The sequence below is a fragment of the Podarcis cretensis genome, assembly GCF_951804945.1.
Source record: "Podarcis cretensis genome assembly, chromosome: 13".
Classification (NCBI taxonomy): Eukaryota; Metazoa; Chordata; class Lepidosauria; order Squamata; family Lacertidae; genus Podarcis; species Podarcis cretensis.
Genome location: NC_137182.1, coordinates 50,248,553 through 50,261,910, shown reverse-complemented (window position 1 = coordinate 50,261,910; position 13,358 = coordinate 50,248,553). Strand labels below are relative to the sequence as shown.

Sequence of the window (13,358 nt, the reverse complement as noted above, 5' to 3'; positions counted from 1 at the left end):
AAAAAAAGACACGGCAATGCAGAAGTCAGCCTGCTCACATCCCTCCTCAAAAATTTCCTGTAAGCCCCACCTAAGGTAATTTCACTCAGCAGAGAACAATTGGAAGGCCAAAGGTCTAAGTCTAAGCAGAAGGAGATTTTATTTACAGTGGTACCTTGGTTTATGAACTTAATCCGTTCCAGAAGTCCTTTCTTAAACCAAAGCGTTCTTAAACCAAGGCGTGCTTTCCCATAGCAGCGGGGGACTCAATTTACAAATGGAACACACTCAACAAGAAGCGGAACATGTTCTTATTCCAAAGCAAAGTTCACAAACTAAAACACCTACTTCCGGGATTGCAGCGTTCTTAATCCAAGTTGCTCATAAACTAAGCTGTTCTTAAAACAAGGGTACCACTGTATTTTATTGTGTTTATATTGCAGCAAGAAAGGAATGATTACTGGCCACACCTGTCTGAATGCAACTGGGAAAACATGTCCCTGTGTAAGTAAAAGAGAGGGAAAATCTCTGGCCTGGTTGGGATTAATGGATCTGTCAATTCCAGTTTTCTCGATTTCTCATTTTTCCAATCGTAAATTCAGTTCTCCATTTAGTTGTAACAATTTGCAATTAAAGGGGGGGGGGTCGTCGTGAATATTTGTCACCATTCTAGTGTGCTTGTCTGCTAAATAACATTTTTGTATGCGCTTTCATACATGTGTATGTGTGATCATTGATGTTTCTAAGTGACATACATAAAAACAAGCCAGCTGGAACAGAAAAAGTCTCAGTAACGCGAAGAATATCCCTGTCTAATTTCAGGTGGGAAGGAGTTCCATAGGCTTCGGCTCCACTCTATATTTTTGCAAAGCAATTTCCCCCTATAATGCATCTTGCATGCTATTTTCACCAATATATGCATTTCATTGTACACTTCACCATAATATGCACATTTTTGCAAAGCATTTCCCTTTTAATGTACAGTGGTACCTCGGGTTAAGAACTTAATTCGTTCTGGAGGTCCGTTCTTAACCTGAAACTGTTCTTAGCCTGAAGCACCACTTTAGCTAATGGGGCCTCCTGCTGCTGCTGTGCCGCTGCTGCACGATTTCTGTTCTCATCCTGAAGCAAAGTTCTTAACCCGAGGTAATATTTCTGGGTTAGCAGAGTCTGTAACCTGAAGCGTATGTAACCCGAGGTACCACTGTAATGTGTTTTTGTACACATTAACTCCACTGGAGAACTGAAGTGTAGCATACAGAGATGTGCAACTTGAAAACGAGTAATAAAAATACTTTGGGGGAAGAAGAGGGATGTGCGACTTTTGAAGGATGGCTGATTTGGTGAGCATATTGTTTTAGAAAGCGCTGTTGACTTTCTCCCTGATCCTTACCCAAAGGTTGGAAACGGCCTCCTTCTGGTCAGTGAGTGCCTTCTAGATAGGCCTTTGGGGCAAATCTCCCCAAACGTGAGGAGAACTAAGCAACATGTGTCTAGCGTATGGTTACCAGATTTTTTCCAATGAATCCAGGGATACTTTTTTTTTTTTGAAACTGAGTAGCAACAGGGAGTCAGTAGTGGGGATGGTAAGGCAAAAGACCCTGGGCCCAAACACACATGCATATTGTATAAAGGTGCAAAGCTCTTCTTTCACACCCTGTGAAACATAAATGCGCAGAGTTTTTAAAAAAACTGGGCAATAGCCGCCCGCCCATGACTCCCCTGATCAGTCAAAACAAAGGGGGCAGGAGATTGCACAAGACACATCCTATGCACACGATACACATCATATGGGGACTTCCGCCGAGGAAAAATGTCAGGTTCCACAGCAGCGAGCAGCTCCTGAAGCCAGCCAGAGCCAACTGCACTACCCAGGCTGGCTCCAGGCTGCTGAGACTGCCACTGCAGCTGCCACATTTCACGGGGACAGATTTGCAAATCTGGGGACATTCCAGGGACAGAATTTGTCCGGGGACAGATTTGCAAATCCGGCGACTGTCCCCGGGGACGTCTGGTAACCCTAGTCTAGAGCCCATCTGCCTACTTGCCACAAGACCACGAAGTTCAGAGTCTAAGATTACGGCATCAGTGCTTGTTGTCTTCGCAGAGAAGTCAACAAGTTCGTCTGGGCTTTGCATCAACAGCGTCTTATTTACAGCAGCCCTGGGGCTGTTGCAACATGACCACTTTGCTGTGTGTCCCCCCCCCCCCTTCTTATCTCGCTTCTCATATGATTTATTGCGGGTCCTACCTAAACACAGCCAAGGGCTTTGGGATTGGCAGACAAGATGTCTTGCCTCAGGGCTGGGGCCGGGGCAAACCGAAAGCAGACAGGCTCTCCTATTGACACCAAGAAAGATCAAGGAGATGGAGCAACTTCGCAATGAGGAAAAGTTGCAACATTCGGGCCTTTTTAGTTTAGAGAAATGGCAAGTAAAGGGGGGGGGCATGATAAGTGCCTGAAATCATGCAGTGCAGAGAAAATAGAAAGTAGGAGGAGGGTATTGTGTTCTTTTATTATGTATTATGTATGTATTGTGTATTTTGCATCTCATTTTGTCAGCTACGGCAACGGCTCGCCTCTCCAAAAGAGTATGGGAGAACGTGATGCAAACGTCCAGTACCGAGATGTTGAGCACGCCAATTTATGAAAGTGAGTCATGGGCAACATATAACCTGTTATAAGAATTCTGAGGTCTCAGATATAGAATAAGTATTCATTAATGCACACACATCTACATATATGAACCATGTGTCTGGAGGAGCAATCCTGAAGCCATTTTGACTCTCCCAGTGACCTCAAATATTCCTCCACAGTAAGGGAAGCAAATGGGGAAAGCCTTCCCATTGCCTTTTTGCTTGCAAACCCTGCCTTAAGGGCGTATTTGTGTACTAATAGGGTGAGCCTGTGACCTGGATTCAGGAACTAAAGTATTAACCATCACAAAAGAATGGCCAGGCTGCCCAGGTCATGCAATCAGTGACCATTATCAGGTATCCTGGTAGGCAGGATTTCTGCTGTAGACTGCCTCCTTCTGTGAAGTATGTATGATGGGTTTTTTTTTGGGGGGGGTCTTGGGCTACAGGGTGGGCAATTTCAAGAGTCTATATAGGGGCTTGCGCACCATTGCTCAGGGTTCTCCCTCCTGCGTGTGGTGAGTGGGGACCCTGTTACAACAGTTCCTTTAATAAAGATAAGGCTTACTAGCTGCTTTGCTTCTCAGTATATTCTGGTTGGCCTGTTATTTTCTCCTACCAATAGGGGACCCACTTAAGGACTCTGTACGGGCTCTGGAATACCCCATAAGGGAAAGGGAGCAGTTTTTCTTACAACAAACCGTTAGAAGTGACATCTCAACACCTTCCACATGCGTTGCGTCAGGAGAAATTGGGGTATTACAGGGCAGGGCAGAATTTCTAACAAAGGTGTGCTCAACCAAGCCTACATTCCCAGCATGTTTGCACTCCTGTCTCAGCAATCTCTACGCTGGCTTGGTGATGTCCACAGAATGCAAGATGGCAGGATCCCCAAGAATGCAGGAATCCCTTGCAAAGAACCACCGTGCCTGTAGACAGACAGTCAGGTCTTGTATCCATAGCAATGACCAGAGGAATAATGACTTGCTGGGAGGAGCACAGAGAGAAGAAACGCCAGGGTGCATCTGCAGCAGCACAACCGGATGCCTTCATCTGCCCCAGATGCAACAAAACATGTCTCCCCAGCATCGGTCCCTACAGCAGCAGCAGGAGCTGTAACCGTCCAAAGGTGAGGCAGACGGCTGCCAACAACATTCTCCTTTTGTATTTTTCTGTTGCGAACCGCCCTGGGATGTTTGGATGAAGGACCGTATACAGCAGTACCTCGGTTTTCGAACGTAATCCGTTCCAGAAGTCCATTTGAGTTCCGAAATGTTTGAAAACTGAAGGCGGAAGCCTCATTTCCTGTTCGATTTCCAAGGTGCATTCGAAACCTGAGGCATTTACTTCTGAGTTTTCGACATCCAAGTTCCGAAACGTTTGACCACGGAGGTGTTCAAAAACTAAGCTACCACTGTACAAATGTCATACATAATATTAATAATATTTTTTCTCCTTTTCCTAATGCTCATTGGCTACATTCAAATGAAGGAAAGCTACTGCATATCAACCTAAGCAAGTTGTGCTTCCTTTTTCTGATTACTTGGCTATAGCTTTTGATAGAATACAGATAATTGAACAAACATTGTTGTATTACATTCTTCATGAAATTATCTTTCCAGTGATATGTAATTTTACGGTAGTGCTACAAGCCATCAAACCTCAGAAAGACACATTTCCCAAAAGGTTTCCACAATTTTGACCACTAGTGTAGACCTGGCCTTGTGCATGTTAATGGAACGGGGGGAAACTGAGTGCAAACTGCAAATGGCAGAAATCAATTTATTGGTTAACGTTCCTGTTCCGCCTTTCTTCCACAAGGGAACTCGAGTCTACCTGGGAGCTACAGATGGTTTCCGTGTGTGTCCAGCCGCTGAATGGACAGAAATGTGGACACCTTCAGACCACTCCTGAGACTTGTAGGGCGTCATAATCCATTTCAACGATAATTGCAAGAGTGCGTGTGTTTCTGTCTGTTGATATGCACAGCCAGACACGTTACAGGCATTCCAGTCTGTTAGGTATTTGTATTAATTACGGGCTTAATATCCAAGCTATGGCTGCTAAGAGGTTGCTGGAACTCTGTCATAAGGCACAGCTTGCCTGTGATTTCTCAAAACAGGGCCTCCCTTGCCTGAAAACAGCTAATCCCATTGATACAGACGCTTGATTGTTCTCCAGCACACATTCCTATTTTTAAGTCAGCTGCCAGCAAAGCAAACTTTTAAGGAAAGGCACTCAGGCGGCTTTGTCCTGGTCGGTCCGTCTCTTGGCGGAGCAGGATTAAATTTGATCACGGTGACCTTCCTGATCTTAAGGGGGCTAACAAAGACAGAAGTGTTTTATTTATTTCAAGGTTTCAACAGATGCCCTCCACTGGCTTAGAAAGGGCAGATATTATAGCCCATATTATTTAGACCAAGGGTGGCCGACCAATTCCCACAGGTCATAACTACCAACTCAATTATTTTTGTGGGACTTACAAGAACCCCCCCATTTGCAACTTTGTTAAAAAACAACAACAGTATTTACCCCTCCCTGCTGAAAAGCTTTTTAAAATGTGTGTCTCAAGGCTTCCCAATATTTACCCTATTTTTAAATTTAAAAATATATATTCTTAATTATTTTTTTAAAAGAGAACAACTCCAGAAAATTCCCTCCTGGGAATCCACAAGGTTTTTTGTACCATTTCCCATTCAGTTGTCCATTAAAAGATATCTAGTGAATGCAATAATGAATGAGAAAAACATTTAAAATAGTGTAGAACAGATGATGAAGGCGGCTTTGAGAACTGCAGTTCCCATTATGCCCACTTATTTTTACATTTTTGGCCACACCCACTCTGCCATGCCCCTCCCCTAAAACTTAGTGATGGTCAATGCAATCCTTGGCCCGAAAAAGAATTGCTGCTGCAGATTTAGACATCTGTGGTACAGGAAAAACAGAAGATCATCCCCCAGGCGATCAATGCCCTATGTGGGAAGGGTAAAAAAATAAAATAAAATAAAAGATCAAATATTCTCAACTCAGTTTTCTCCTAAACGTCATTTCTACTCAAACCAAAAGAGCCTTTAACTGCCTGTGGGTGGGATGTTTTTAACGCATTTCTTCCCCTGCTTGGTTTTATTGTATGTACAGTGGAACCTCGAGCTGCAGACATAATCCGTCTCAAAGGCACGTCCGAAACTCGAAGCGTTCGCATCCAGAAGCGCCATGTCTGTGCATGTGCATGGCGCGATTTAGCGCTTCTGCAGGCATGGCGAAACCTGGAAGTAACCCGTTTTGGTACTTCCGGGTTGCCGCAGAACACAACGGAAAAAGACACAACATGAGGTATGACTGTATGTGGGACTGTATGTGGGACTGCTTGTTTGTTTGTATGTGGGACTGCTTGTTTGTTTGCAACAAGTTTGTCACTTTGGGTTGCCCTGGGAAAGATAAAGCGACTGACATAATAATAATAATAATAATAATAATAATAATAATAATAAAGCAATCTTGCATTTCTGTTTGCAGGTAGGGAGAGGTTAGTGGCAGATGAAAGAGGCCCTGACAATCAAAAAACAGGAGAGAAATACAGATGGCTCAACTCATTTCAGGATAACCAACCATTTGCATTTGGTATATATGTTTATTCTGTTTCCCTACAGCTGACAGTCACAGAAAATTGGGGGGTGGGGAGAGGGAAAGACCTGGCACAACCGTGAGGAATGTAAAAGGAGTCACTGCATAATGTTTTTGAGTGGGGTGAGGCACTACGCAGCCTGTTACGCCTGCCCAGCAGTCGCCGCCACCTCTTGGTAAAACCGGGAGGCCAGATCCGGCACGGCCTCCTCCAGCTGCCTGACGAATTCGTTCCGCTCGGCCTCCGACCAGCTGCGGAACCACTGGTCCCACAGCCTCATCTGGCACTCAAAGATGGAGGGGGGCTTCCCGGGTCCCACGCTGAGCCCCGCCAGCCCTTCCAGCAGGGGGAGCACCTTCCAAGGCACGGCCTTGTCCACCAGGTCGCGGAGGAACTGCTCTCGTTGCGCCGGCGCCCAGCCCGACAGCCAGTGTAGGAGGCAGCGCATCTCTTGCGCGGTCACGTACGACAGGGGCAGCGGTTCGGACATCCTGCGGGGCAGGGGAAGAGCGGTGAAGAAACACAGGCAAGGGGGATTATGCGGCCTTGGGAGAAGCGAAGGAGCCTTCAGGAGACAGGGAGAGAGAAACAGGGCTTTGGGGAAGGGTGGGATTCAAACTCAAGAGTGGGAATAATAATAATAATAATAATAATAATAATAATAATAATAATAATTTTTATTTATATCCCGCCCTCCCCAGGCGAAGCCGGGCTCAGGGCGTCTAACAACAATAAAAGCAACACAGCATTGTAAATTAAATCCATTTTAAAATCAATTCAAAATCAAATTAAATTAATGGCAACCATTGGGCTAGAGTACAGTGGTGCCCCGCAAGACGAACGCCTCGGAAGACGAAAAACTCACTAGACGAAGGAGTTTTTCGTTTTCTTAGCTGCTTCACAAGACGCATCTCCTTATGAGCTTGCTTCGCAAAACAGAACTTGCGCGGGGATAGCGGGGAAGTGCAGCGCGTCTTCCCCGCTGTCCCCGGACCTCTTTTGAAGCAAGGGGCAGCAGGGAGAAGATCGCTTCTCCCCGTTGCCAGCCCCGCAATCTCCGGGGACAGAGGGGAAGGCGCCCCTTCTCCCCGCCGCCCCTTGCTTTAAACAGGTCCGGGGACAGAGGGGAAGGCGTGCGGCGCTTCCCCTCTGCCCCTGGACGGTCTCCATAGGAACGCATTGATTGATTTTCAATGCATTCCTATGGGAAACCGTGCTTCGCAATACGAAAAACTCGCAAGAAGAAAATACTTGCGGAACGAATTAATTTCGTCTTGCGATGCACCACTGTACCATGAGGATTGCCAAAAGAGAGGGTCAGGCTGTGGCCTGGCCAAAGGCCTGGTGGAACAGCTCTGTCTTGCAGGCCCTGTGGAAAGATGTCAAGTCCCGCAGGGCCCTAGTCTCTTGTGACGGAGCGTCCCACCAGATCGGGGCCACAGCCAAAGAAGCCCTGGCTCTGATCAAGGCCAGCCTAACCTCCCTGTGGCCCGGGACCTCCAAGATGTTTTTGTTTGAAGACCGTAAGGTCCTCTGTGGTATATACCAGGAGAGGTGGTCCTGTAGGTACGAGGGTCCTAGGCCTCATAGCATAACTTTTGCCAATCCCAGTAATGTCAGTCCTTGATGTTTCCAGACAAGCAAAGTAGCCTCAATAGCTAACTTGCAACATGGGTGTAGTGGTTCAGGGCCTGTGGGGTGTGGAGCGTTGAAGACCCCTTATACTATGTCTGCAGCAGGGCCCTGGCCTCCAGCATCTTAAGAGTCATCCCAACAGCATGAAAGAGGAGCTTTTTAGCCACTGAGGATTGGCTCCTAGGGTCACTCTGGAGAAAGTGTGTGCGAAGAAAACCATTCAGAAATCACTGAAGTGTTGAGTTGAAAGGGACCCAAACCCGTTGCAAAGCAGTTGTTCTGTATGCTCCAAATCTAAGCATTTAGGGGCACATTTCCAAGAGAAATGTGTGCGCGTTCTGTTACGTATAATGGAACTTCAGAGGAAACTTAGATGGTTGTAATATCTTAGAAGGGGCGCATCTGTGACTGTGTCTCTCTGTGTCTCTCTTTTACTCTCCCTTTCCCTGATCCTGGTCTCTCCTCCTCCACCTCACTCGATATCAATTCTTCTCCTTTTTAGAAATACAGCAAAATGTGGTTCCCATCAAAGGAATGGACAAAGGATACCAGCCAAAACTATTATTTCCACTTCCACAGGAACAGTTGCCAAAATTCGTCCCCTGGAGGTGCCACGAATTGAACCTGGCGTTTTGCTCCACGTGTTCCACCTACGGCTATGAAAGCGACGCAGCCTATACAAATGAGGGGACCAAGGCATGCCTTGAAGGCAGAGTATTGGCAAATGGGTGTTGATGGTGCAATAGGAACTTACAGGAAATGGTGCTGCTCCAAGTGCCTGCATGTAACAATCACTTTAGAAGACTGCAACACCACAGTGAGCTGTGCAAAACTGTGGCAGGCTCTCGTGAAGAGCAGCAGAAGTAAACAAGAGATGGAAAAGACTCTGCGAATGCTGGAGATGAAGAACTGCACAACACAAATGACCAACTGAAAGTGAGCAGAGTGATAATTATGTCCTGGGATCCCATATGCTGGCAGCAGGGGAGGTTATGAAGGCTGCTTCTTCAAACTACCAGGGACCTTACAAGAGAAGATTTGAAACAGAGAATTCTGGAAGAAGATGGAGAGAGGAAGCTGAATATATGAGTCAGGAATGCCCTGATGGTGCATGGGAATGAGGATAGGGGGTGGGCTGGGGATGTTTACATGTGAAACCTGGGTTCAAACCTTCTATCAGCTAAGGATGTAAAATAATAATAATAATAATAATAATAATAATAATAATAATAATAATTTATTATTTGTACCCTGCCCATCTGGCTGGGTTTCCCCAGCCACTCTGGGCGGCTTCCAACAGACATGTAAAATACACTAAAATGTCACATATTAAAAACTTCCCTGAACAGGGCTGCCTTCAGATGTTTTCTGAATGTCAGGTAGTTGTCCATCGCCTTGACATCCGATGGGAGGGCATTCCACAGGGCGGGCGCCACCACCGAGAAGGCCCTCTGCCTGGTTCCCTGCAACTTGGCCTCTCGCAGTGAGGGAACCGCCAGAAGGCCCTCGGAGCTGGACCTCAGTGTCCGGGCAGACCGATGGGGGAGGAGACGCTCCTTCAGATATACTGGACCGAGGCCATTTAGGGCTTTAAAGGTCAGCACCAACACTTTGAATTGTGCTCGGAAACGTACTGGGAGCCAATGTAGGTCTTTCAAGACCGGTGTTATATGGTCTCGGCGGCCGCTCCCAGTCACCAGTCTAGCTGCCGCATTCTGGATTAGTTGTAGTTTCCGGGTCACCTTCAAAGGTAGCCCCACGTAGAGCGCATTGCAGTAGTCCAAGCGGGAGATAACCAGAGCATGTACCACTCTGGCGAGACAGTCTGCAGGCAGATAGGGTCTCAGCCTACGTACCAGATGGAGCTGGTAAACAGCTGCCCTGGATACAGATTTGACCTGTGCCTCCATGGACAGCTGTGAGTCCAAAATGACTCCCAGGCTGCGCACCTGGTCCTTCAGGGGCACAGTTACCCCATTCAGGACCAGGGAATCCTCCACACCTGCCCGCCTCCTGTCCCCCAAAAACAGTACTTCTGTCTTGTCAGGATTCAACCTCAATCTGTTAGCCGCCATCCATCCTCCAACCGCTTCCAGACACTCACACAGGACCTTCACCGCCTTCACTGGTTCTGATTTAAAAGAGAGGTAGAGCTGGGTATCATCTGCATACTGATGAACACCCAGCCCAAACCTCCTGATGATCCCTCCCAGCGGCTGCATGTAGATGTTGAAAAGCATGGGGGAGAGGACAGAACCCTGAGGCACCCCACAAGTGAGAGCCCAGGGGTCTGAACACTCATCCCCCACCACCACTTTCTGAACACGGCCCAGGAGGAAGGAGCGGAACCACTGTATGACAGTGCCCCCAGCTCCCAGCCCCTCAAGACGGTCCAGAAGGATGTCATGGTCGATGGTATCAAACGCCGCTGAGAGATCCAGCAGAACTAGGAAACAGCTCTCACCTTTGTCCCTAGCCCGCCGGAGATCATCAACCAGTGCGACCAAGGCAGTTTCAGTCCCATGATGAGGCCTGAATCCCGACTGGAAGGGATCCAAATGGTCCGCTTCTTCCAGGCGTGCCTGGAGTTGTTCAGCAACCACTCGCTCAATCACCTTGCCCAAGAATGGAAGGTTTGAGACTGGGCGATAATTGGCCATCGTGGCCGCATCTAGAGATGGTTTTTTAAGAAGCGGTTTAATAACCGCCTCTTTCAGCGGGTCTGGGAAGGCTCCCTCACGGAGGGAAGCATTCACCACCCCACGAAGCCCCTCGCCCAGTCCTTCCCGGCTAGCTTTTATAAGCCAGGATGGGCAAGGATCCAGGAGACAGGTGGTTGGCTTCACTCGTCCAAGCAGCCTGTCCACATCCTCGGAGGTAACAGATTGGAATTGATCCCACACAACTTGACCAGACAGGACTCTAGCACTCTCCCGCCCCGGCCCTGCTCCCACGGTGGAGTCTACTTCTTCCCGAATCTGAGCGATTTTATCTGCAAAAAAATTTGCAAAATCATTGCAGGAGAACATGTGGCCCGTACTGGGCCCCGATGTTACAGGTGGTTCCGCTAAATTGTGAACCACCTGAAAGAGTCTCCTGCTGCTGTTTTCTGCAGATGCAATAGAGGCGGTGAAGAAAGTCTTCTTCGCCGTCGCTATCGCCACTTGGTAGGCTCGACGTTGAGCTCTAACCTGTGTCCGGTCAGATTCAGAATGGGTTATCCGCCACCGGCGCTCTAGCCGTCTCAACGATTGTTTCATTGCCCTCAGATCCGTGGAAAACCACGGGGCTCTCCGGGCTCCATGCAATCGGAGAGGGCGCTTCGGAGCCAAACAGTCAATAGCCCTGGTTAACTCCACATTCCAGCGGGCCACCAGGGAATCGGCTGAAAGGCCATCAACATGGGATAAAGCATCCCCTACCACTCTCTGGAAACCATTTGGATCCATTAAGTGGCGGGGGCGGACCATCCGAATCGGTCCCACCTCCCTGCAGAGGGGATGGGTCGCAGAGAAGTCCAGTAGCACCAGGAAATGGTCTGACCATGGCACTTCTTTCGTTTCACTTTTACTTAGTGTCAGATCACCAACATCCGTAGAGGTAAACACCAGGTCCAAGGCATGTCCGCGGCTATGGGTTGGGCCAGACTTATTCAGGGACAGCCCATGGAGGCCATGCTTTCCACGAAGTCCCGAGCGGCCCCTTGTAAGGTCGTGTCGGCATGGATGTTAAAATCCCCTAGGACGACCAAGCTAGGTGTCTCCAGGAGAACATCCGCCACGACCTGAAGCAGCTCGGGCAGGGAATCCTTGGTGCAGCGGGGAGGTCGGTACACCAAAAGGAATCCTGTACTGCCCCTATTGCCCAACTTCCAGAACATGCATTCAGAAAACTGGGTCTTCCCAATAGGACGCCTGGTGCAAACTAATGACTTCCTAAAAATCACTGCAACCCCCCCTCCCCGCCCACATGACCTGGGTTGCTGTGCGTAAGAGAAACCTGGTGGACAAGCAGCGGCAAGGACAGGCCCATCTGCTTCATCCAACCAAGTCTCTGTTACACATGCCAGGTCAAGTCCTCCATCCATGATCAAGTCATGGATGGCAGTGGTCTTATGAATCATTGACCTGGCATTGCACAGCAACACTTTCAGGTCATGTGGGTATCCCTTGCTGATTCTAGTATTCATCCGGTCAGGGCCAGACCCGGAGGCAGGGATAGTCCTCAGACAACGACTAAACCTGCCTCCTCTGTAATGACATGGTCTGGTCTTAGCGTAACTCCTCCTCCTACCCGTGATCACTGAGATCGGTTGTCCCAGTGCATTCCCCCCCCCCCCCCCCGTGAAACATATCCCAGCCATTTTGTGGGCTGGGGCCCATTCCCCGGCAGCCCTGACCCCTCCCCTTAAGAACAAAATAATCCCTTTAAAAAACAACAACAAAAAACAACAACACAAATAAAACAATACAAACAAAAAACAATAAAAATTATAAATGAGAATAAAAATGAGAATATTATTGTATATATTTCCCCTGATGGAACTCAAGGCAACTTGTAGGATCTGAGAAGAACCTGAATGTCGAATTGAACACAGGATGACATTATTACCATTTTTTTAAGCAATGAAACTAGGATCCACTAATACACCGGCAGGAAACATCCCAGTAACTAATTAAAAATGTTGCAGCAAATAGCTTGCTTTTTTTTTTACACCAGGGGGCATAATCTGAACCACCTCTTAGCTCCTGGAAGGGGGGGGGGGTGGTGTCCGTTTTTGATCTGAGGACTCCCGCAATCGTCCACCCACCTCACCTTCCGAAAACGTGGAACGTCTCAGAAAGATCAGCCCTAAGCATAGTTCTGATTTAAGTGCAAATATAGCCCCGAGATTTCAGAAGGTGGCGGTGAAGAGGGAGGGTCAAGTTTCGTCACTAACCCTTTCCCCACCACCAACACCCCATTCATTTGTGCAAATGCCACAACGGGAGGGGCTGCCATTGCAATTCCACGATTCCCTCCCCTCCTATAACATGACAGGGTGGGGGTGGGTGACGCTCCCGAGAAAGATTCCCCGGAAAGCCGGCGCCGAGTTCTCACCTGAGTCCGCGCCCTGCTCAACAATCGCCTCCTCCCGTCCCGACATCCAATGTTGCCGCTTCCATTTTTCACCTCGGGGAGGAGACTCGGGAGGAGGGACGGAAAGAGCCGAGCGTGTCCGGAAATGCCCGAACTTCAGTCCAATGATTTGCGCGGGGAGGAGGAAAGAACGACGATCGCCTTCCTCTCGGCGGAAATTGCCGAGGGGGTTTCGCGCGACACGGCCGGGGGTTCCGGCGATCGCCGGAAGTTACCGAGAACCTTGCCGGAACTTGCTTCCGGATTGGAGCGCTCTTCGGGAGACCCGGAAACACCCGAAATAGCCCGGAAAGAATCGCCGGGCGAGGGTAGCACCCGCGCAACTCCCCCCTTTGCCCTCCCT

At 48.5% G+C, this 13,358-nt stretch overlaps 1 protein-coding gene and 1 long non-coding RNA gene across 4 annotated transcripts; one reads left to right on the top strand and one right to left on the bottom strand.

Moving 5' to 3' along the window:
* The first annotated feature begins 1,911 nt into the window (after window positions 1-1,911).
* LOC307201907 lies at window positions 1,912-9,075 on the top strand. 3 transcript variants are annotated; one of them, XR_013832783.1, is made up of 5 exons: window positions 1,912-2,372; window positions 2,543-2,632; window positions 3,579-3,745; window positions 6,133-6,237; window positions 8,379-9,075. It is a non-coding gene; the product is annotated as an uncharacterized lncRNA (long non-coding RNA). The 3 variants fall into 3 exon arrangements; XR_013832784.1 differs by lacking the exons at window positions 6,133-6,237; window positions 8,379-9,075 and adding an exon at window positions 4,438-5,153 and having other exon boundaries at window positions 3,456-3,745; XR_013832785.1 differs by lacking the exons at window positions 6,133-6,237; window positions 8,379-9,075 and adding an exon at window positions 4,438-5,107 and having other exon boundaries at window positions 1,919-2,372.
* Window positions 6,267-13,222, bottom strand: LOC307201906 (uncharacterized protein C14orf119 homolog). The gene is made up of 2 exons (XM_079951429.1): window positions 12,977-13,222; window positions 6,267-6,732 (listed from the first exon to the last, which is right to left on the bottom strand). Exon 2 carries the CDS (start codon window positions 6,729-6,731, stop codon window positions 6,384-6,386), a length of 348 nt encoding a protein of 115 aa, XP_079807555.1. The 5' UTR covers window position 6,732; window positions 12,977-13,222; the 3' UTR covers window positions 6,267-6,383.
* Window positions 13,223-13,358: the final 136 nt, after the last annotated feature.